The sequence below is a fragment of the Marmota monax genome, unplaced genomic scaffold (assembly GCF_021218885.2).
Source record: "Marmota monax isolate L192 unplaced genomic scaffold, Marmota_monax_Labrador192_F-V1.1 WCK01_AAM20220418_F8-fsc00252, whole genome shotgun sequence".
NCBI classification, from domain to species: Eukaryota; Metazoa; Chordata; class Mammalia; order Rodentia; family Sciuridae; genus Marmota; species Marmota monax.
In genome coordinates, this window is record NW_026692478.1 from 739038 (window position 1) to 762942 (window position 23905).

Genomic DNA, 23905 nt, shown 5'->3' on the forward strand with positions numbered 1-23905 from the left:
ACATTTATTAATTGGCATTCTACTATAACGGATAGTCTTTTCTCCTTCCCATTTATTTATTTATTCTTTTAAGAATCAGATTACTATATGGGTTAAATAATTTGTAGATATTAATTAATTTTTTTTGTGTGTGCTTCAATTGTTCCAAGTTTGGGGAATGTCTGGCTCTTGTGTCCTTTTGATGTGTCTCATCCTTTTTATTTACTTCTGGCCACCACAAGATGTTCTAGTCTCTTACTGTTCTAGCCTAGTTACCTGGTACCTTTTAGTGGAGAATGGGAATAAGTGTTAGTTGTGTTTGTCAGCTTTTCATTGCTGTGATTAAAATACCTGAGATAATCAACTTCAAAGGAGGAAAGATTTATTTTGGCTTACAGTTTCAGAGGTTTCAGTCAATAGTCACTTGACCACATTGCTTTGGGTCTGTGGTAGCATAGTATATCATGGCAGAAATGTATAGGGGAGGAGGCTCTCACCTCATGGTAGCCAGGAATGAAAGAGGGGAGGGGCCAGAGGCCCAGTGTCTCCTTCAAGGGCATGTTCCCAGTGACCTTTCTTCCTCTAGGTCCCACCTCCTAAAGGTTCCTCCAACTCCAGGATCACCACTAACTGAAGATAAAGCCTTTAACACAAGGCCTTTAGGGAACATTTAAGATCCAAACCATAACAGTAATTCTACTTTTGTACTTGCGTAGGCTCAAAGAGGTATCATCCTTGATTCTTTATCTTTCTCTTATACTCCACATTCAGTCCATCTAACGATTCTGCCTTCCACATATATCAAGAATATTGACTACTGCTTACTGCTTCAAAATCACTGTCATCTCTGGCTTGGACTCTTATAATATCCAGACTAATCTCCTGGTTTCTGCTTTTGCCCCTCATACCAGCACGGAGGCCAGATTAATTATTATTTTTTTAAAAAAAATATTTATTTATTTATTTTTGTTTTCGGCGGACACAACATCTTTGTTTGTATGTGGTGCTGAGGATCGAACCCGGGCCGCACACATGCCAGGCGAGCGCGCTACCTCTTGAGCCACATCCCCAGCCCCAGATTAATTATTTTCATACTTAAGTTGAAAACTTGTGTTCAGAAAACCTTTAGTGTCTTTCAAACTTGCTTGGAATTTTAAAAACCAAAATCTGTACCCTCATTTCTGAGGTTCTGTGTGATCTTGTCTCTGCTTTCCTCTTTGGATGCTTTTCTTCTACTTTTGCCATTATTTACTTGTTACAGACCTTTTCTTCTTACTCACACACACTGAGCACACTAGTGTCTTGGAGCCTATTTCTATTTCGATTCTCTGTTTGATTGACTTTCTTAGTTGGCTTGCTACTCATTCCCTTTGGGTCTCTGCCCATATGTCATGTTATCAAAGAGACCTTCCCTAACTCCCTACAATAAGACAGCATATTTTTAACCACGGTGTACTACTTTCTATCCACTCACCTGTCTGCTTTTCCTACATAGTATCATCTCTTGAATTTAAATATTTATTTTTACAATATAAGTGCCTTGAGAACAGAGACTTCCTCTTTGGTCATTGCTTTATACTGAATACTTTGACTAGACTAAAGGCGCAGCAAATATTTGTTTAATGAATAGATATTTGAATGAAATTTTCTGCTGGGAGCAATGGGACAGGAGCTATATGTGATAATAAGTGTGGAGAGATCAATAACTAGAGAGTGAGTTAAAAGGGAATGATGCATATGATTTTGTCAAAAAGAACCAACTCCTATGTATAGTTCTAGTGCTTTAATAAAAAATGATAAATTTTAAAAAAAAGGAATGCTGAACTTTGATGAAGACAATGGGAAACAATGCAAATTTATGTGGCTAATTATATCTTTCTTTCACCATTTTATTAAACTTATGATGATCCATTTATGTGCCTGGTATCAAGGAAATATACAGCTAGATATTGTAAGTCTAAGTATGTGTGTGTGTGTGTGTGTGTATGTGGTACTAGGGATTGAATCCAGGGCCTTGCTGTGCTAGGCAAGCATTCTAATTCTGAGCTACACCCCCAGCCCTTTTAAAAAATTTTATTTTGAGACAATCTTGCCCAAGTTACTTAGGCCAGCCTTGAACTAAAGATCATGCTGCCTCAACCTCCCAAGTTGCTTGGGATTACAGGTTGTACTACCACACCCAGCTTATTAATTCATGTTTATTTACTTATTTATTGATTGGTTGATTGATTTTATTTTTTTAAAAATACACGACAGCAGTAGAATGCATTACAATTCTTATTACACATATAGAGCACAGTTTTCGTATCTCTGTATATAAAGTATGTTCATGCCAATTTATGCCTTTCTACATGTACTTTTTTGCATTACAATTCTTAATACACATATATACCATAATTTTTCATATCATGTTTATATATAAAGTATGTTGAAACCTAATTCAAGTCTTCATACGTGTACTTTGTATAATGATGTCCATCACATTCCACCATCCTTGCTAATCCCTTGCCCCCTCCCTTTCCCTCCCACTCCTCTTCCCTATCTAGAATTAATCTAATCCTCCCATGCTCTCCCTCCCTACCCCACTATGAGTCAACCTCCTTATATCAGAGAAAACATTCAACATTTGTTTTTTGGGGATTGGCTAACTTCACTTAGCATTATCTTCTCCAATGCCATTCATTTACCTGCAAATGCCATGATTTTGTTCTTTTTTTAATGCTGAGTAAAATTCCACTGTGTATATATGCCACTTTTAAAAAATTCATTTATCCACTGAAGGGCATTGATGTGGCTGTGTCCTTGTAGTATGCTGTTTTTAAATCTTTTGGGTATAGTCCAGGATAGCTGGGTCAAATGGTGGTTCCATTCCCAGATTTCCAAGGAATCTCCATACTGCTTTCCATATTGGCCGCACCAATTTGCAGTCCCACCAGCAGTGTATGAGTGTACCTTTTCCCCCACATCCTCACCAACACTTATTGTTGTTTGTCTTCATAATAGCTGCCATTCTGACTGGAGTGAGATGATATCTTAAAGTAGTTTTGATTTGCATTTCTCTGATTGCTAGAGATGATGAGCATTTTTTCATATATTTGTTGATTGATTGTATATCCTCTTCTGAGAGGTGTCTGTTCAGGTCCTTGGCCCATTTATTGATTGGGTTATTTGTTTTTTTGGTGTTTAGCCTTTGAGTTCTTTATATACCCTAGAGATTAATGCTTTATCTGATGTGTAAGGGGTAAAAATTTGCTCCCAGAATGTAGGCTCTCTGTTCACCTCACAAATTGTTTCTTTTGATGAGAAAAAAACTTTTTAATTTTTATTCCATCTCATTTATTGATTCTTGGTTTTAATTCTTGTGCTATAGGAGTCTTATTAAGGAAGTTGGGGCCTAACTCACATGATGAAGATTAGGGCCAGAGTCTCTGGTTTAATTCCTAGGTCCTTGATCCATTTTGAGTTAAGTTTTGTGCATGGTGAGAGACAGGGGTTTAATTTAACTTTGTTGGATATGGATTTCCAGTTTTCCCAGCACCATTTGTTGAAGATATGCTATCTTTTCTCCAGTGCATGTTTTTGGCACCTTTGTCTAATATAAGGTAATTGTAATTTTGTGGGTTAGTCTCTGTGTCCTCTGTTCTGTACCATTGGTCCACTGGCCTGTTTTGATGCCAATACTGTGCTGTTTTTGTTACTATAGTTCTGTAGTATAGTTTAAGGTATGGTATAGTGATGCCTCCTGCTTCACTCTTCCTGCTGAGAATTGCTTTAGCTATTCTGGGTCTCTTATTTTTCCAGATGAATTTCATGATTGCTTTTTCTATTTCTATGAGGAATGCCATTGGGATTTTGATCAGAATTGCATTAAACCTGTATAGTGCTTTTGATAGTATGGTCATTTTGATAATATTAATTCTTCCTATCCAAGTGCAAGGTAGATCTTTTCATCTTTTAAGGTCTTCTTTGATTTCTCTCTTTAGGGTTCTGTAGTTTTCATTGTATAGATCTTTCACCTCTTGTTAAAGTTGATTTCCAAGTATTTTATTTATTTATTTATTTATTTTTTAAAGGATATTGTAAATGGGGTAGTTTCCTCATTTCCTTCTCAGAGGATTTTTCACTGATATACAGAAATGCCTTTGATTTATGGGTGTTGATTTTATATCCTGCTACTTTGCTGAATTCATTTACTAGTTCTAGAAGTTTTCTGGTGGAGTTTTTTGGGTCTTCTAGGTATAGAATCATATCATCAGCAAAATAATGCTAGTTTAAGTTCTTCTTTTCCTATACTTATCCATTTAATTTCTTTCGTCGAATCGCTCTGGCCAGTGTTCAAGAACTATGTTGAATTCGTGTTTATTTAAACTGGCAATGCACCAACACTCTGATGATGGTGATATTTCTTCTTAAGATTCATTCATTTAGTATTCATGTGCCTAGCTTGGTACTAGAGCTATCAGTGAGGACACAGGCTCCATCTTATGGAGCTTTCAGTCTCATAATTGATACATACCACTAATGATCATCAAAATAAAGTTATAATTTCAAATTGATACGCAGTAGGAAGAAAATGAGAGATTATAACAAGGGCTGCCTGATCTACATTGCTGGAGGTTAGAGCTGGAGGATGTGTGAGAATGAAAGGCTTTTGAGGAACTATTTATACAAAATCTAAAACATGGATTGAGAGTCAGCTAGGCCAAGAGCTTTTAAAAAAAAAAAAAAAGTGACACAACAGACTACCTGTGTAAATGTCTTGAGGCATGAAAAAAATTGATAAATTTGAGGAACTGAAGTCCAGTGTAACTAGAGTCTAGAGTGTAATGAATAAGAGTTACACAGATGAAGCTGGGGAGATTTACATAGGCCAGAAGTTAGAATTGAGTTTTTATCTTAGTTATAATGGGAAGTCATGAAATGGTTTTAGAAAGAAATACCAGGCTAAGTGCAGTGGTGCACACCTGTAATCCCCGCTGCTGGGCAGGAGGACCCGGAGTTCAAAGCTGTCTCAGCACCAGCGAGGCGCTAAGCAACTCAATGAGATCCTGTCTCTAAATAAAATACAAAATAGGGCTGGAGATGTGGCTCAGTGGTTGAGTGCACCTGAGTTCAATCCCGAGTAAAACCCACTCCCCTGCCCCCCCCCACCAAAAAAAAAAAAGAAAGAAAGGAAATAACAGGATTAGATTTGCATTAAAAATTCTTTCTTTTTCTTGGTCTGTATATGAAGAATAAATTGCAATTAAACAAGAATGGAAATAGAAACAACTTTGCAGGTTTTTGCAAGGATCTGCAAGGTGAAAGAAGATGGTAGCTTGGATTAAGGAGATGGCAGTGGAAATAGGAGAGAAATGGACAGATTTGGAGTTTATTTTGAAGATGAAATCAGCAGAATTTATTGATGGATTTGGTGTGTGGTTTGTTGGAGGCTGTCAAGGATGATCCAGGTTATATGAATTAATGTAATAAGACAAAGTGATTTGAAGCCAATTGGGAGAGTTAATGGTGATTAGAGTAGGTTTTGAATAATAAAAGGATTCATAATATAATTCAGAAATTCATTTTTGAGAGCTTATATTTGGCTTGAGCCTCTTCCTCCTCCTTTTCTCCCCTCTTTCACCTTCCTCTCCTCTTCTTCCCTGGTCCTCTCTGTTGACTATCCAACTCAGGCATTGTACTTGTTAGCCTAGTGTTCTGCCTCTGAGCTACACTCCTGCACCTTGTTTTAAATATTTTCCAGGAAGATTTTATTTTTATTATGGTTTCTTGGGCTATCTCACAAGTAAAAGGTAAATGATAAAGGAGTTAATATTGGAATTCATCCAACCCACACTCATCATTTTTTGAGTGCCTCTTATGTTATAAAAACTGTGCTAGGTGTGTAACTATAAGAAAGACATAGTTTCTATTCTTATAGATCTTACAGTCTAGTAGGAAACTGTAAATGTATTGAGGCATGAAATAACTTAACACATTTGAGTAAAGAATTATTGAATTGTTTAGCAAGAGTTTTTAAAGAGTTTTAGGGGCCAGGGGTGTGGTTTAAAATTGGTAGAGCGCTTGCCTAGCATGCGTGAAGCACTGGGTTCGATCCCCAGCACCACATAAAAATAAACAAATAAAGTAAAGGTATCCTGTCCATCTACAACTAAAAAAATTTTTTAGAAAGAGTTTAATTATGGCTGGGGATGTGGCTCAAGCGGTAACATGCTCGCCTGGCATGCACCAGGGTGCTGGGTTCCATCCTCAGCACCACATAAAATAAAATAAAGATGTTGTGTCTGCCGAAAACTGAAAAATAAATATTAAAAAAATTCTCTCTTCTCGTCTCTTCTCTTCTCTTTCTTTCTCTCTCTCTCTCTCTCTCTTTAAAAAAAAAGAGTTTAATTGGTTTTGAATTTTTAAGAAAATTATTGCAGGCGGTAGGGGAGATAGGGATATAGTTCACCTGGTTCCATCTCTAGCAATAGAGTATACTTCCATAAAAAAGAGACTTCTAAAAAGATAAATGGAAGCATAAAAAAAGTTAGTAGTATGTCTTTTCAAAGAATCAATTCTAGGATTCATAGATGCTTTGGATTTCTTTATTTTTAATTCCCTGTTTCATTGATTTTAGCTCTGATCTTAATTATTGCCTTCCTTCTGCTTATTTTGAAATCGGTTTATTCTTGTTTTTCAAGGGCTTTGAGATGCATCGTTAGTTTATTATCTGGGATTTTTCTGATTTTCTCATGTAGGCACTGATAGTTATAAACTTTCTTCTTAGAATGTCCTTCATAGTGTTCCAGAAGTTCTGGGTTCTGGTATGTTGTATCACTATTCTTGTTTGATTCTAAGAATTTAAAAATTTTTCCTCTGACTTCTTCTATAATCCATTCATCTTTTAAGAGTGTATTATTCAAGCTCCATATAGTTTTTTGATGTTGATTTGTAATTTCATTCCAATATTGTCAGATAAGATACTAGAAGTTATGTTAGGTATTTACGCAGTTGGCTTGTGGCCTGAACTGATCTGTTTTAGAGAAGGTTTCATGAGAAGCTGAGAAGAAAGTGAATTTGGCTGTTGTTATTGGATAGAATATTCTATAGCTGTCTGTTAAGTCTTTTATTTATAATAATTTTTAGGTTTGAAGAATCTTTACTGAATTTATATGTCAGAATGACCTGTCTATTGGTGAGAGAAGTATGTTGAAATCACTCAGTATTATTATACTAGTGTCTCTCTGAGTCAGTAAGTCACGTATCTTTTTTATGTAATTAGGTGCACCAATGTTTTTTTGTTTTTTTTTTTAAGAGAGAGAGAGAGAAAAAGAGAGAGAATTTTAATATCAGACATAACATCTTTGTTTGTATGTGGTGCTGAGGATCAAACCCAGGCCACACGCATGCCAGGTGAGCGTACTACTGCTTGAGCCACATCCCCAGCCCTGCACCAATGTTTTGAGCATAAATATTTATTATCATTATACCTTCTTGTTGGATTGTTCCCCTTGCCAGTATGAAATAACCGTTTTTGTCTCTTCTGATTAATTTTGGCTTGAAGTCTGCTTTGTCACATACCAGAGTAGCTAATCCTATTTGTTTTCAGGCTTCATTTACATGGTGTATATCAATTTCCATCCTTTCATTTTCATTCAGCCCGTGACTGTCTTTGCCTCTAAGGCAAGTCTCTTGCAAATACCATATACTTTGGTCTTTTTTTTTTTTTTTTTTTTAAATTCATTCTGCCAACCTATGTCTTTTAAGTGAAGAATGGATAATTTACATTCAGTATTATTATAGAGAGGTGTTAGTTAATTCCTGCCATTTTGATTTGTATCTAATGTTTAATTTGGTCCTTTTTCTCATTTGCTTATCTACTTTTTAAATAAGATTGTCCACTTGTGAGCTCTAGAGTTCATTTTTTTATTTCTTTTGCGTGTAGTATTTAAGTATTTTCTGTAGTATTGATATAGTGATCATGTACTTTTAGTTTCTGATCATCTTAAGATTTTTTTTTTCAATTCTGAAGGATAGTTTTGTTGAATATAGCAATCTTGGTTGAAATTTATTTTCTGTCATGGCTTGAAATACATCATTCCAAGCTCTCCTGTATTTTAGAGTTTATGTTGAGAATTCAGAAGCAATTTTGAAATTTATGATGAAAAGAGAAAGGAATTGTTGAATAATTTCTTTAAGAAGGTAACAGAGGATGTAGTTTTATGCACAAGTGAAGGTATTGGCCTTAGATAGGATTCCAGATGAATTTTTTCATAGACTAGGGAAGTAAGTAAGATATATAAACACAAAGGTTTAGATATGCAGATGTGCCAAGGAAAGTTGTGGAAGCTCACTTCCAGTTTCTTAGTGCAGTAGGAATCAAAGGCATTGGCTGAAAGTAAAGCTGAAGTAAGACGTATCTTCAGGAGACAGAAAGAAATATGAAATTATCTTTTAGGAGAATGGGAGAATAAATGGGGTACTAAAGCGTTATGTGCCCTTTTGAGGTTAATGATTATGATTTATAAGTTGAGACTAGTTAGGATGATTCTGTGCTTTTCTCCAACTATGTTCAAAATTTGAGGATGACAGATAATGGGGAGAATTGAATTTAACGAGGGTTTGGTTTTGATGTTTAATCAGGAAAGAGGCAGGACATTATGAATATATGCAAAGATGTGAGTTACAATAAAGATGTTAGACTCTAGGTTGGATAAAAAAAAGAAGGGCATGAGGAGAATGAAAGCTTGTAGGATCACTGGATTATAGGTCCTGTGGGAGAGGGTGGAACAAGATGAGAGGGCTGGGAACAGAATCTTAGATTTTGTCAATATTTATTGGTAAAAGAACTAGCAAAGATGGAAAGGGGATGTCTGAGTGTAGAAAAAAGGTTTACCAGAAGAGAGCGATGGGAAATAATTCAGAGTCTATGAGCATTTATGGCTTAGTTGAGTATCATATCACTCTTTAGATAGGCCAAACCCTGTACCCACAATTCTGAAATCCAAAGAATCCTAGAAAGCTTTAAAAAAATTGTGGTAAAATACACATAATATAAAATTCACCATTTTAGCCATTTTTTGAGTGTCTTGTTCAATTGCATTAAATATGTATATGTTGTTATACACCTATAATATCATCCAGGACTTTTTCGTATTTATCAGTATATACCCTCCCTGACTCTTGGCAACTACTGGTTCTATTTTCTGTCTTTTTTAATTTGACTACTCTAGTTGCCTTATATAAGTGGATTTAAATAATCTTTGTCCTTATGTATCTGGCTTAATTCACCTAGCATAATGTTGTTAAGCAGAGGTGTCTTCCTTAAGGCTGAAAAATACTCCATTGTAGATATATACCACATTTTGTTTATCTGTTTATCTGTTAATGAACCCCTGGTTTGTTTGCACTCATAGCGTTACTATGAGCATTGGTATACAAATATCTGTTTGAGTACCTGCTTTCAATTCTAGGGGGTAAGTGGACTTTCTGTGTCACATGGTATTCTGTCTAATTTTAGATGTCCACCAGCAGAGGGACAGGGTTCTAATTTCTCTACATCCTTACCAAACTGGTTATTTTCTGGTGGTTTTTGTTCATTTTTCAAAATGATGACCATCCTAGTGGATGTGAATTAGGTATCATATTGTGATTTTTATTTTCCTAATGTTTAGTGATGATGAATGTCTTTTCAAATGCTTATATCCATCTATACATCTTCTTGGAAGGATGAGACAAAAAAATTTTCTGTTTTTTTACACCCAGTACTGGGGATTGAACCTAGGCCAGGGCCTTGCACCTGTGTGCAAGCACTCTATACCATAGCTCTTGTTAACTTGTTCAGGCTGGCCTCCAACTTGGAATCCTACCATCTACTCTTGAACTGTTGGGACTTTAGGTGCACTACAACCACACCTGACTAAGGGAAAAAAATGTTTGTTTGTTTTTGTTTTGTTTTGTTAAATTAACCCATTCTACAGTAAGTCTTACTTTACTTAAACTCAGTTATTGGCAAAACATGATCTGAACTGATAGGAGACTGTTTAAGTCCTTTATATACTCTAGTTATTGTGAATACTCATGTATTTTGCTGAAGAAATATTAATGTGTCTGATTATAGAGTGTTGCTCCAAATCTGCCTGGGCTATTGATTTTAGTATAAGTGTATATACTTTAAATACTTCAAATACTTCTCTAAAATCAGAAAAATGCAGAATTCTAAAACATTCTAGATGAGAGGTTGTAGGTTTGTAGCTTCCTGTCTTTGGAAAACTGAGTTCTTATTTTTTTTTTTTTTTAGAGAGAGAGAGAGAATTTTTTAATATTTTTTAGTTTTCGGCAGACATAACATCTTTGTTTGTATGTGGTGCTGAGGATCGAACCCGGGCCGCACGTATGCCAGGCGAGCGCTCTACCGCTTGAGCCACATCCCCAGCCCGAGTTCTTATTTTTAAAAAACATAATGCACACAGATTTTGGAATTAAAAACAATTGAGTGCTAACTCTGTTTCCCTCACTTCTAACCATGAAAGGTCTTTATGCTTCATTCTTACTGTTCTTACCCTGGTGTTTTTTGCCTCCTTAATCTCTCTGAGCCTTGTTTTTTCCATCTGTAAAGTGGGTTGGCTTTCCCCTGTTTTGAGGAATGGATTGTGGGGATTAAGTGAGGCAACAGTAGAAGCTCAGAATATGGCACCGTAGGTGTTCCATGAATGCTGATTCTCCTTTCCTTTAGTTTGTGTTCTCTCTAGTTTGGAGCATGTGAACTCATTCTTACATACCTCTTTCATCATGTAAACTTTTAACCCTAATGAATGAGGTTGCTTATTATAATATTTCTATAGGAAACGAATTCAAATACCAGAAAGCCATTTCTTCTCTCCATGTTTTCATCTTATGTTGATAAGGGAACAGTCCCACCCTTTATTCTCACTTCAAAATGTCACTCCCTTAGGGAGTGGAAAGGGACTGTAGGTCTAGGGAGAGCTGTGTGAGTGGAGAGACAGGGGAAGGGTACAGGGCAATATTTACATAAATTGTAAATTTGTTGTTTATATCAGATCCAGAGTACTGTGGGAGCAGGCTGTATTAAAAATTGGGCTTAGATAAGCCATTTAAAAAATATTTTTAGTTATAAATGGACACAATATCTTTTTTATTTGTTTGCTTGTTTTTTTTTATGTGGTGTCAAAGATTGAACCCAGTGCCTCACACATGCTAGGCAAGTGTGCTACTGCTGAGCCACAACCCCAGCAGCCCCTAGATAAGCCATTTAATGGAAGCTGAGTTTTTGTAGAAGAATAATCTCTACTTATAAACTGCTAGTAATAAAAGTTTCATTATTTAGAAATAGATATGTTTAGAGTTTTCTTTGGTTACAGACAATTACTAGTGCATCTGATGTTCTCTTTAGTTATTTTAGATTAAAAGATCAATTCTGGCCCAGGATATATGTCATCTTTCAAAGAATATGGCATATTCAAATGAGAAGGTCATGAAATGATAGAACTTGATTAAAAATTTATGAATATATATTTTGTGCTCTTGATTATACTAGATATATGCACTTTAGAAAGTTGCTTAATATAAGAGTATTTTGGCTGAAATTTTAAAATATCCTCTCAAAGATGATCTTGTAGTAATTTCATATGTGACAATTTGATTTTAGCAGGGACTGGGTTAATGAGTGGTTTAGATGCAGCATTTGCTTCCTCCCTGTGTAGAGCCTTATTAACTTCTAAACCTTAGTGAATGGAAACCCTTTTGCTCTGGAGGTTTGCATGAGGGAATTGGGAGTGGTGGAGGACACACGCATGAGCAGATGTGCCAGAGCATTTCACAGCACAAAGGTGAAGATAGGTGGATAGAGGGGGAGTCTGCTACAGGTCTGCTTCTCTACACGTTCTTACTTGTGGTGATGTGCAAACAATTATACTGGAACTGGATATCCACTTTCACACTGGGCATCCGCCTGGAAGAGCGATGGGCAGCTGATGGGAAAGCTCTCAAACAACTGGCAGTGCCACAGCAGGTGCATGTTTTCAGCTTTTGTACCTCCTGTTTGATCCTTCCCTCAAAAAGTTAAATTTGGTTTCTGGTATTTGAAACTGTTTATCCTGTACTACTATTCTTATTTTGAGCTGTGTAAATTGATGAAAATATCCTACTTTATGAATTAAAATACTTGATTCTGGAATATGGTTTAAAGAAGAGCCTTTTAAAACCCTTTTTTAACAAAGTTCTGTTTTGGATTTTGAGAAATGAAAGAAATCCTATTTTTATCTTATTTCTATGTAGTTTTTGCATTTGGAAGAGCTCCAGTACTTGCTGCTGTTACAATACTACTTATCTAAATAGAAGATGGTTGTCTCTTTAAAAAATTTGTTCTAATTAGTTATACATGATAGTAGAATGCATTTTGACACTTCATACATAAATGGAGTACAACTTCTCATTTGTCTGGTTATACATGAAAATGGTTGTCTTTTGTTTTGAGGTGTTTGAGGAACAGCTTGAGGTCTCACTTGGCAGTTTTCCAGTATGAAACCTGAGATAAATCCCTTGGCCTTTTATAAGAGCAAATTGTTAAGTAAAGCAGAGAGAGTTCTCAAATGAGTTGTGGTGAAGTGGCTTCTTTCTTATAAATGAATTTATATAAATAAAAAAATTTTTAAAATCTTTTTATTTTTGTTATAAGGTATATGTGTATATTTATAGGCGCCAACAAGGGACTTTTAATATGCTTTCAGTGGTCTTTACAGCAAAATGTTGTAGGATAATTTTGGATATTTTTCTGATGAAGAGTTATTAATACTTGTACTTGAGGTTGATTCTGGTTCTTTTTCTTAAGTCAATTAATATTTCTAAAGCATCTGTGATAAGCATACATATGTGTGTGCATATCATATGTATATATGAGTCTTTTGCTAGGTTCATTGTACAGAAAATCAAGTTGCCCTTGAATTTAACGTTTTAAAAAACTGGATTTTATTGTCTTGAGCAATGTCTTGTATTTGAATTTCTGGTTTAGAAGTCAAGCAATTCAGTTTTTTCTTGGATAGTATAATTATTTAGATTATTACAGGACTTGGGGGGGGAAGCATGAGATAAATTTCATTATAAAAAGAGGCAGAAAGAAAGGAATAGCTTGTGTATAGTAAAGTATATTTTTCTTGGATCAGATCTGTGCAGAGCTACTAAGGAAGGGAATTTTAGGTGTATTATGAAATGAATACTCTTGATAATTGTTTTATCATATTCTTTTTATATTGTTCTTAGATATTTACTCTCCCAATCAGAAAGTCTTTCTTTTCATTGTTTACTTAACACGTTCAGTAGTTCATTTCCATTGTGTTCACCTGAGGCAAATATGAAGCACCACCTTAAATTATTCTTTATCTTGATTTTTTTTTTTTTTTTTTTTTGCAGTGCTGGGGATTGAACCCAGGGTCTTGTGCATGCGAGGCAAGCACTCTGTTCTTTATCTTGTATCCTTAAATGCTAGCAGTTTCTTTTTAATAATGAAGTCATTAAGGGAGTAAGTTTAGTCGGAAGAAAGTATTCTCAGTATTTTTAAATTAGAAAATGAAGTAATGCCAACTACATTTAGTTCTAAGATATTTATTAGCCTTTTTATTCTTTGGATATTCTGTTTAAAAACAACTTATATTAAAATTTGTTAGCTTTTTTTTTTTTTCCTAATAGAAAAATCCTAAGAAGAGATTTAGATTCAGATTTTTGTTTGTTTGTTATTATGTCAGTGCATCTGATTTAGCTAACTTTTGTAATGTATTCTTGACTGAACAGAAAGTTGGAGTGACTGGTCCCCCTGATCCACAAGTCCGCTGCCCCTCTGTCATTGAATTTGGGAAGTATGAAATTCACACCTGGTATTCCTCTCCATATCCTCAAGAATACTCAAGGTATGTTTTGAGAGATCCTTTAGTTTCTTTTTAGTTTCATAGGACTCTAGAAGTAGAAGGGAGACTAAAGTGTTCTAGTTTAGTTCATTTTTTACATTTGAAGAAACTGGGGCTTTTTAAAATGTCCATAACTGTAGCATTCTTTGGCAATCACTTAATCCTGACTGGCTTTTAGATTTTCTTTTCTGTAACTTTTCCAAAAGCTATTGTTTAAAATTAGAAATCTTAGGTATGGGGCAGAATGAAAGAGGAATGTTTTTTCTTTAAGAGAAATTTGCTTTAGAGAGTGTGTGTGTGTGTGTGTGTGTGTGGTGCTGGGGATTGAACCCATGGCCTTGTGCATGCAAGGCAAGCACTCTACCAACTAAGCTATATCTTGACACTAGTTTTTTTCTTTTTCTTTCTTTTTTTAACAAGAAAGAATTTTACATTTTTTATATATATATAAAGTTTCACCTTTTTTTTAACAAGAAAGAATTTTACATATATATAAAGTTTCACTTGAGTAGTTTGATCTAAATTTTTATAATTTAACAAACTTTGTCGATAGTGTGTTTTCCCAGGCAAAATTGGACAAGTGGAATAGGACAAAATTATATATAAAATAGATAGCTTGGATTTCTAGATATAGAAATTGGCCACTCTGAAGCTTTTTGGGAAGTAACGTGCATGGTAGAGCCATATTTATTTCATGACTTAGCTTGACGTTTATAAACAGTGCAACCTTAGAAGCCACTCAACTACTCTGTGTCAGTTTCCTCATCTGTAAAGTGGAGATACTAACAGTACTTAAATCATAGTGTTATTGTGAACATTAAATGAGTTAAACCATGTAAATCACTTTAAGTGTTTTATAATGTCAATTATATGTTAAGTGCTCAATAATGTCAATTGTATTTTTCCTTTAGGGTTGAAATGAAAAGAGAGAAAAAGATGCAATAAAAGTTAAACACTAGTTTATCATTTGTTGCATAGCAGTCACATTAATGCTTCCCAGTCTTTGAACTACTTATGCATTCTACAGTCTCCCAGTTAGCAGGTGTTGTAAGGAATAATAAGTTATGGTGCTTTGTGGGTTAAACTACAACAACATATACTTTGATTTTTATAATATGTAAAAACTATAACATGGATTATTTCCAAGAAGCTGAAAATAGATCCAAAGAGTTGTTAAAATTGTCTGCCACTAAAAGCGTCTTTTAATTTTTTCTTTCCATATAATATAATAACTTGCCAATGTGGTTCCAAGTGTGTAGCAGAAATAGAAAACTAGAAGCAACAGTGCTATTATAGACCCTAACTTCAGTGAAGTAACAACAACAACAAAAAAGGCAAAAACAAAACTTGACAAACTAACAAGCTCATCAAACACATTTGGGAACCATACTGTAGGATTAGTTGACCCTAAACAACTGATTCGTAGACTGTGGTATTATCTTTAAGTTAGTACTCTATATCATGGAATAATAATTTGAATTTGTTCAGAGAAGGTTAAATTATGTATATGTTAGAAGAAAGCAGGAAACTTCTTCAGCTACCCTTCAGAACTCTGGTATTCAATGTGACTCATTTCTTGGGAGTTTTGTATAGCCGGGTTCTCTTGTGTGATCAAGAAGAAATATGCTGAGAAATTAATTTATTTGTCAAGTAAATCATATTATTACTTTAAAGTGATCTGTTCATAAGCTGTCCACATCAGAGGAGCACTCAACTTAGAGAAGAAAGTCAGGGGTTGTAGTACAGATAGATTATCTCTTCTACTCAGTGGAGAAATAGAAACAGAGTGCCAGCATTAGCACTTGCTTTTCAAGAGATGATGAGAATGGAACTATGAACTGTTGTTTTTTAAGATATTAAAAGGATTTGTTGAAATTGTTGCCTTTTGTTCTGTGAGAGCGTCACTAGAAACTAATGTGAGGGACCTGGTTACCAGCAAAGTGGTAAATGTTACCAGCAGAAAATAAGTAACCAAAAAAGTATCATAAAAATCATTAATAGAAGGCAGAAATAGGATAGGAAGTATGAAATTCTGCTTTATTTTTTTAAAAAAATTTTTAGTTGTAAATAGACACAATACCTTTATTTTGTTTGTTTATTTTTATGAGGTACTAAGGATTGAACCTAGAGCCTCACACATGTGAGGCAAATGTTCTGGCACACAAGTGTTCTGCTGAGCCACAACACCAGCCCCTAAAATTCAGCTTTCTTAAAGCAGAGTTTTGGACATTTCCTATACATTTTCTTATCCATTGTGGTGCCTTCAATTTTCCATTAGAATATAGTAATTCATTAGCATCTTTAGTAATTATGAATTTTTTAATGTATTCTCTTCTGTATTTTTTTAAAAAACTACCTATATCTATCTAAATGCATTTGCTTCCTAGTTCTTTTAAACTTGAGCTGACTGAAATGTTCAGAGATCTTGTATGTCCCAAATAATAAAGCTCTATCCTTAATTTTTTAATACCTACTTATTATTCTGTACTAAATTATTTTCTTATTGCTAAAGGTTATAAACACATTTTAAAAGTTTAAATCCCAAGGTCTACAAAAACAGGGCAATTTGAAGAAACAAAAAAGAATAGCTCACCTGAAGAAAAATTTTTAGGGAAACGGGATTATGCTTGAGAGAGTTTCCCATAATATCCAAATATTTGTTTGTGCATTGTATATTAAGTAAATTAATCCCTGGCTTTAAAAATAATGGTAATGAAGCAACAATTCTATTTTATTTCCATCAATCTAGTTAAGTCTATGACACTGAAGGATATAAAACAAGAGTTTTCTCCATCAGGGCCATTTGATGCACAAAGCAGAAAAGTTTGGAGACCTCTACTTTACCATTGAAAACATGACAGATAGGCTCAAGGCAAAAGAAATTGTCATTAGCGGGTACCCTATTCTGAATTGTTGGGAGTTTAGCTTGAGAATAACTTTTTGCTATGAGATTATTTCAAGGTCTCGACAAGGCAGATTCCCATATAATAGAGTTGCTTAGGAAGTTCCTTTGATTTTCTACCTGAGTTGACTTGATGCATAGATTATGAAATTGTCAGTAGAACCAGGTTTGATTTTTTTTTTTTCCATAATCCCAGTTACTGAGGAAGAAACCACACAGAATCCTTACTGTCTTTGGCTATTAAATGAAGTAAAACGGATGAAAGGAAAACAAAAATAATAATGAATAATTGCAGCTGTAATTACAATTCATTGAACTGAACATCTCTGCAATAATTTTGTGAGGTGAATATTTCTGTATTCAGAGAAGACGAGTCCAGCAGTCATATTTGAGAAATTATGGTTTGTAAGTGACAGAACTAGGATTTAAGCCCACTTCTCTCTTCCCACATAGCCATATCTTCAGCCACTTGTGTTGAACTGTATGAATCATGTTAATCTAGATTGGGCTCACTTGGCTTGTACCTTAATTTTTGATTTAAGTAGTATTTGGTGTAATTTTTGTTATAAGTTTCACTATAGGTTGTCAATTGTGAAGACCACACAGACTGCTACTATCTTGGGCAGTGTTTAAAAGCCAGAGTTATTCTAGAAACTCCCAGAAGGAAAATCTGTATTATTCTAGAAGTAAGGGGATTACATATAGCTGCAACCTAATCCTGATTTTACAAGCTGGGGTATCATCACATTGGTGAAGCTGAGCAAAAAAAGATGTAGGTACTATCAGCAGGAGGATCACCAAAAGCAGCCCCCACTAGAATTCTCTAGGGCTAGGAGTATACAAAATCTTTATAACTGCATTTCATTTCATGTAGTTTAATGTTCTTTGTATAGAATATATTTTCCCAATGTAAGAACTGCAGACATTTATACTTTACTAAAAGAAAGTTTTGTTTTTCCAATTCTTTCAGGCCATTCCCTTTAGATTAAAGAGCGTCATCCAAATGGGCTTGATTCTGATAAAATCAGGGACTTTAAAAGTATTTTCAGCAAGAAATATTTTGGAATAAAGTAGATGTTAACACTTGCTTTTACTTTATTGTTTTTCATTTAATAAGGTTTGCTAGAGATTGTAATTATTAAAATGTTCTATATCTTACAATTCTAATGTATGGCATGGACTCAATTTAGTGGATGAGACTTAGCAGTAATTTTCTTAGAGATTTCATTTCTTTCAGTGTTTTCTTGAGCAACCTGGTTACTATTAAAACTTAAAAAAAAAAAAGGCCTTTTCTCACAGACCATCGGGAATAAATTGTACTTTCGTTTCTTTATTTTATAAATATTTCCTGAAAAGTAGCATTTGTTGAATATTTATTGCCTTTTTACTTGACAGATGAAATTATATGTTATCACGTACAATACAGTGTCTGTGAGTATTACAGACATTGTGAAATGACTCAAATGTAGCTAATTAGCATAAATTTCACTGTATTTTCTTCTCTCTGTACAGAGATGTAACAGTTGGATTGGATGAAAAAGTTAGCATTCATTTTTACTGTAATATGGAAAACTTAGGTAGTCTGACACTGTTTTTTTTTTCCTTCTATTTTTCTTTTTAATATTTTTAAAAACACAGAATTTTGCTTAGGTTTCTCAGATTAACATTTTAGGAAATATTTGTGATATTTAGCTCTCAAAATGAAAACTTTTTACTCAAGTATAGTAGTGTTACTTCTGTATTTTCATCTTCTGACAATTTTAAATTGTTTTTTAGCACAGATAATTAAAGGTAAATAGTAGATAGTTGGGGGAGTGCCATTTGTCCACCTTCCTTTTAAGAATCTTCCAAATTCAGATATTCACAAAGACAGTTTGATGGTTGTGGGTCACCTTTAAGATTTAAACCCATTATTCTTTTTTTAAAAAATTAATATTTACTTTTTAGGTATAGATGGACACAACACAATGCCTTTATTTATTTATTTTTTTAACGTGGTGCTGAGGATCAAACCGGGTCCTGTCCGTGCTAGGCAAGCGCTCTACCTCTGAGCCACAATCCCAGCCCAAGATTTAGATAATACATTTAGTGCCCACATTGGATGATGAGGTTTATAACTGAAGCCGTTTCATTTTTAGATTTGTAGCTCTGGTGGTAAAGAAGGAAAATGTTATTTTAGCTTACTGCTATTTCTCCTTTGATTGGTGGGGTTTGGAGCAGGATGCAAAGAAAATAAGCAAAATAGCCTAGGACATGTTTCTTTTCCATACTCTTGGCTCTTGCTTCTTGACTTTATAATGTTAGTCATTATTTGTTGCACTCAATATTTTGGAATGATTTTTGTATTAATGATATGACTTCAGGTTATGTTGGTGTAGTTACTATTAGATTTTAGAAAATAATATTGCATATTATAGACAAATTTTATACCATAACAGTTTCTTGGAAGCTTTCAGTATGTAGAATGGCAGTTTTAAATAAAACAAGACATAAAGTTATATGGGAAGAATTAGTGCACATTGCAAGTCTTCTAGGGAGAAGGAAAGATAATCACATGGCCTTTTCCATCCTTATATGAGCATGAAGTGCTCAGTGCATACAGGACTGTATGCCATAAATATACCTCAGGAAAGGCTTTAGTAGAATGTTAGATGTTTTCAGAGAAATTATAATTATGCTACAAATGCTGCTTCCAAAGTGGGAACTTGAAAAAATATTTGTGGTCTTCACACTTTAATAAATCAGACATTTTTGTGTATATTAATCTACTTAGCAAATATTTAATTCTAAGGTAATCTTTTAAGCCTAACTGAACTGATGGTGATTAAATTAATGAGATTTAAAAATTTCCTTCCATCTCAGTTCTTAAAATATGAGACAAGATATAGTAATTTATTTGAATTGTATATTTTGTCATTTTACTAGCTAGTATGTTTGCACATAATAGTTTTTAATGATGGTGTCAGTCTCAGGTTATCAAGATTCAACGGTTGTGGATAATAGGTCAGGATGTAGGGAAACCAGCTTTGAGCTGAGGATACATGGGGTATGTATTTTATACCAGAAGAAACTTTTGGCATTGTGAATTCAGGCTACATGGGTGTCAAGGCCACTAACTTTTTTTTAAAATTTAGGGTATGTTCCTGTTATTACCTTATAAATTGTTCTAATCACTTTATTGCCAAGCTCCTAATAAAGGAATATTATTAAGGAAGGGGTTCTGTTAAACTACTACTACATAGCAAGTCTATTGAATAAATATAAACTAACAACTGAGGGCACCTAAAAGAATAATGTGAGCCTTTATTTTACTTGTTGAATGATAGACTTTTGATTTACACAATTTCATATAGTGACTTAACCAGGGAGAGAGCCAGAACTTTAGTGGTAGAAAGTAGAAAAGAGGTAGTATAGTATGTCCCACTTTGCCAAAACATATTCAGTATTATAATTTTATACTTAAAAACATTTACAGAGTATTTTTAGAGTATACACTATGTGTCCATTTTACTCACCACTATACATACACCTTGTGTACCTCCACAAGGCCTCATAGGTGATAAGCATTCAAGAAATATTTAATTCCCCAAAAATGGATTAATGAAGAAATAAATGACAAAGGAAGAAAAAAATCTATAGATCAACAAAACTATCTTCAGTTATTTGTGTGTTTGGAAAATAGACTTTATTTTGCTTATTAGAGATTCTTAAGGAGGAAAGAATGTGAGATTTTCATATCTAGTAACTTAAAGACTGAAAGAACACTGAACTAGGTGTCTTGTTTTCTCATCTTTGTCCTCCTGCTGTTAATTAATTGACTGCTATTATCTAATTAATTTAAGTTTTGATTTCTTTCCTTCCTCTCCCTTTCCTTTTCCTCTGTTCTTCTTTCCTGCCTTCCTTCTTTGTTTTTAAAGGGGATAATGATACATTTTCTACTTTTGTAACTGCTTAGTAATGAGACAGTAAAGTGTGAAGAGTTATGAAAGTTTGAAGATCTGTAAAATATAAAGCTCTGTCTTTTTAAATTATTATTTACAGGCTGCCTAAATTGTATCTTTGTGAGTTTTGTCTAAAATATATGAAAAGTAGAACTATTCTACAGCAGCATATGAAAAAATGTGGTTGGTTTCATCCTCCTGCCAATGAGATTTACCGAAAGAATAATATTTCTGTCTTTGAGGTAAGATAGATTTTTGGTACTTATTTTCCTGTCCATTTCAAAAAGTGTCATCTATATTGCATCTAATTGTACAAGTTGACTTTGGGGTAGGGCAATGTTTTTTTACTATTGTTTACTCACTACTGAGTTGGATAATTTAGCTATGTGAGAAGCAGAATTGGACCAACCCAAATGGTACCAAGTTCATAAGCTTGACCTCAAAATAAGTTATTTGGTATTTCATTTAATCAAAGGTATCAGTAATAATATATCTTAGTATTTTAGTGCCACTATAAAGGAAAATGTATTGTTAATTATAATTTTTAAACTGTATTTGAAGATGTCAATTTTGCATATGTAAGATGTGATAAAAATGCATCTTAGAATCTATGAAATACAACATTTAAATGAAAAGATTTCTGTTATTTATTTAAAAGGAATATCTTATAGAGATGCACCAAGAGCATTCGTAAATCTTAAGATCATCATGTTAAGAAAAATGCTATATCTGTGAGTCTGTGTTGCTGTTAATAGTAACCTTTAAATTCTTGATTCTCAGCATCATACAGTGAATGCCAGGTATTGAGGACTTGTTATGATCAGTCCTGTTAATTAATACAGTAATAGAATTTTAGGTTGCCTGGGTCCACTCAGACTTTCACTTTCTTGGTCTTTCCTAAGACTTTATTTTAGTTGATTAATAAAGGAGCTCTTCATCTTGTGAGTTAGGAGCATCAGATATGGAATACAGTCCTGTTTACCCAAAATCAAATTGCTTCTCAACTTAAGCATGCATTGTTACATATTTTAAAAGAAGTCATATTAAGTTAATTAGATTGTTGAAGAGTTCAGTTAGCATGCCAGACAATGTCTTGGGAACTAATGTGGTTATCCTGGCAGTCAGGAACATCAGGAGCAGTAGTGTGTAGTGCTCCTGATCCTGGCCAACCTAAGACACTTTTTTAGGGTCTTAACTAGAAACCTGCTTGGTGCTTCCGAGAAGCAATAATTTATACTCCTTCATGCAGCTTTATTTGCGGGTATAGCTGATCATGGGAGTCAAACCACATTGCTTAAAATGCTGGTAGAGATAGATGTCAGTTATATCATGATTTACCTAATACATGTATTTTAGAAGAGGTTACATTTGGCTCTGTTGTTGAATTAAATACTTTTGAAAATGAATTTTGCCATCCAAAGTATTCCTGTAATTAATCTCAGCAAACTAGATCATTACCTCCCATTTAAGCTATTTCTGCTTTGTCTAAAATGGTGTTTTTGTATATTTTGTTGTCTTAAAACAGCAAGTGTCATAATACTGCCGTTTCAAAGGGTAGTTTCCAAGTTCTAGTATGTGTTGCTCACTGACAGCTTCTCTTAGGCTATACTACAGATATCTAGAGATACTTGTAACTGGTGCATATTATTATAGGATTAAAGTGACATTCTGCTGATTACTCTCTCCTGTTTTTTTCCTCTAGGTTGATGGGAACGTGAGTACCATTTATTGTCAAAACCTGTGTCTCTTGGCAAAGTTATTTCTTGACCACAAAACACTCTATTATGATGTGGAGCCATTTCTTTTTTATGTACTAACACAGAATGATGTCAAGGGCTGCCACCTTGTTGGCTACTTTTCTAAAGTAAGTATTGTATCAACTTCAAATGTTTGAATTCTTATGGAAATTTGGGGCAGTCTGCTGATTCTCAGTAGGAGACATGGGAGGATGCAACACCTTCTAGGGTATCATTAGCTTTTGGAGAAGGAAAATAGAAAGAGCATTCAGAAACTTACCAACCACTAGAAGATGCTTAGTAACATTCAACACAGTATATTCTCTTAGGAACATGACTACTGGTAATACGCAAGAGGTAAATGACTCCTGTTCCCATGATGATAACAGTTAGTACTTGTGAAATAAACACAGTCATTACCTCTCTGAGTTCTTTCTCAGCTTAAATCTTCTCTTCCTAATTTGAATTTTCAAGCATAGACATAAGAATAAGATTGGACCATTTTTATTAAAGAATATTTTCTTTTTCCTTAATCTTCCATTCCTTTAGGGGAAAAAAATTCTAGTCAAACAACATTTAAAAAAAATGTACTTGTATATAAGCAAGCCCATGGTAAACTAAGTGTATAAAACAGTTTAGTGCAAAGTATTGGCTTTATAAGAGTTTCCCAAGGCTACTTCATTAGCTAAATATGTATTTAATAATACATTAACTAATATAAAAATGTATTTTTATACACATTCAGGACTATTTTGTGTAAAGTCAGCCATAACTAATAGGGAGTGGGGTAAAAATAATGATGAATCTTCTCACAGAGTGCTACATTGATTCATCATTTTGTAGCATTACAGATTATTTGGGACTCAGATTCCTTTGCTGATCTTAGGCATTGATGTGCTGTTTTTGAGTTGCAGGTGTTGTTATTGGATGGCATCATTATATTCTTACTCTCCTGGGATGTTTGCTTTGTGGGGAATGGCAGTGGCTTCACGTTGTCTTATCTTCTCCCAGTGGGATGTGGGGTGTCCTCCGCCCCCATGTATATTGCTATTTCCAAAGGACCAGGGCAGTGGTTTTAGCTGTTAGTCTTTGTTTCTTAATAATTAGCATTACTATTCATTTTACCAGCCTGTTGTTTAAAACATGGCTTCTTTTCTCTCCACCAGGAAAAGCACTGCCAACAGAAATACAACGTTTCCTGTATAATGATTCTTCCCCAATACCAGCGTAAGGGCTATGGCAGGTTTCTCATCGATTTCAGTAAGGACTATATTAACATACTTTCTCATTTTCTCTTCTTGTGGACCAGATAGATAGTAGAGATTTGTAATGATGTATGGGCTCCTAATATCTCTTGTCATATTTTTGTATAGGTCTTAAAAACTTAAAGCCACAAGTTTTTTTGCTTTTGGTTGGACACAAAATATTTTTCAATAGCTAATACTG

General features: G+C 34.2%; 1 protein-coding gene across 6 annotated transcripts in view; it reads left to right on the forward strand.

Moving 5' to 3' along the window:
• Kat6a (lysine acetyltransferase 6A) overlaps window positions 1–23905 on the forward strand; it is a 102131-nt gene that overhangs the window by 65319 nt on the left and 12907 nt on the right. For 5 of the 6 annotated variants that reach the window (XM_046443099.2, XM_046443101.2, XM_046443100.2 and 2 more), the window contains 5 exons: window positions 13390–13425; window positions 13768–13883; window positions 20824–20965; window positions 22426–22587; window positions 23626–23719. In XM_046443099.2, coding sequence (XP_046299055.1) covers window positions 13390–13425; window positions 13768–13883; window positions 20824–20965; window positions 22426–22587; window positions 23626–23719 — 550 coding nt within the window. The remainder of the gene's footprint in view (window positions 1–13389; window positions 13426–13767; window positions 13884–20823; window positions 20966–22425; window positions 22588–23625; window positions 23720–23905) is intronic. The other variant, XM_046443102.2, reaches the window with a different exon arrangement.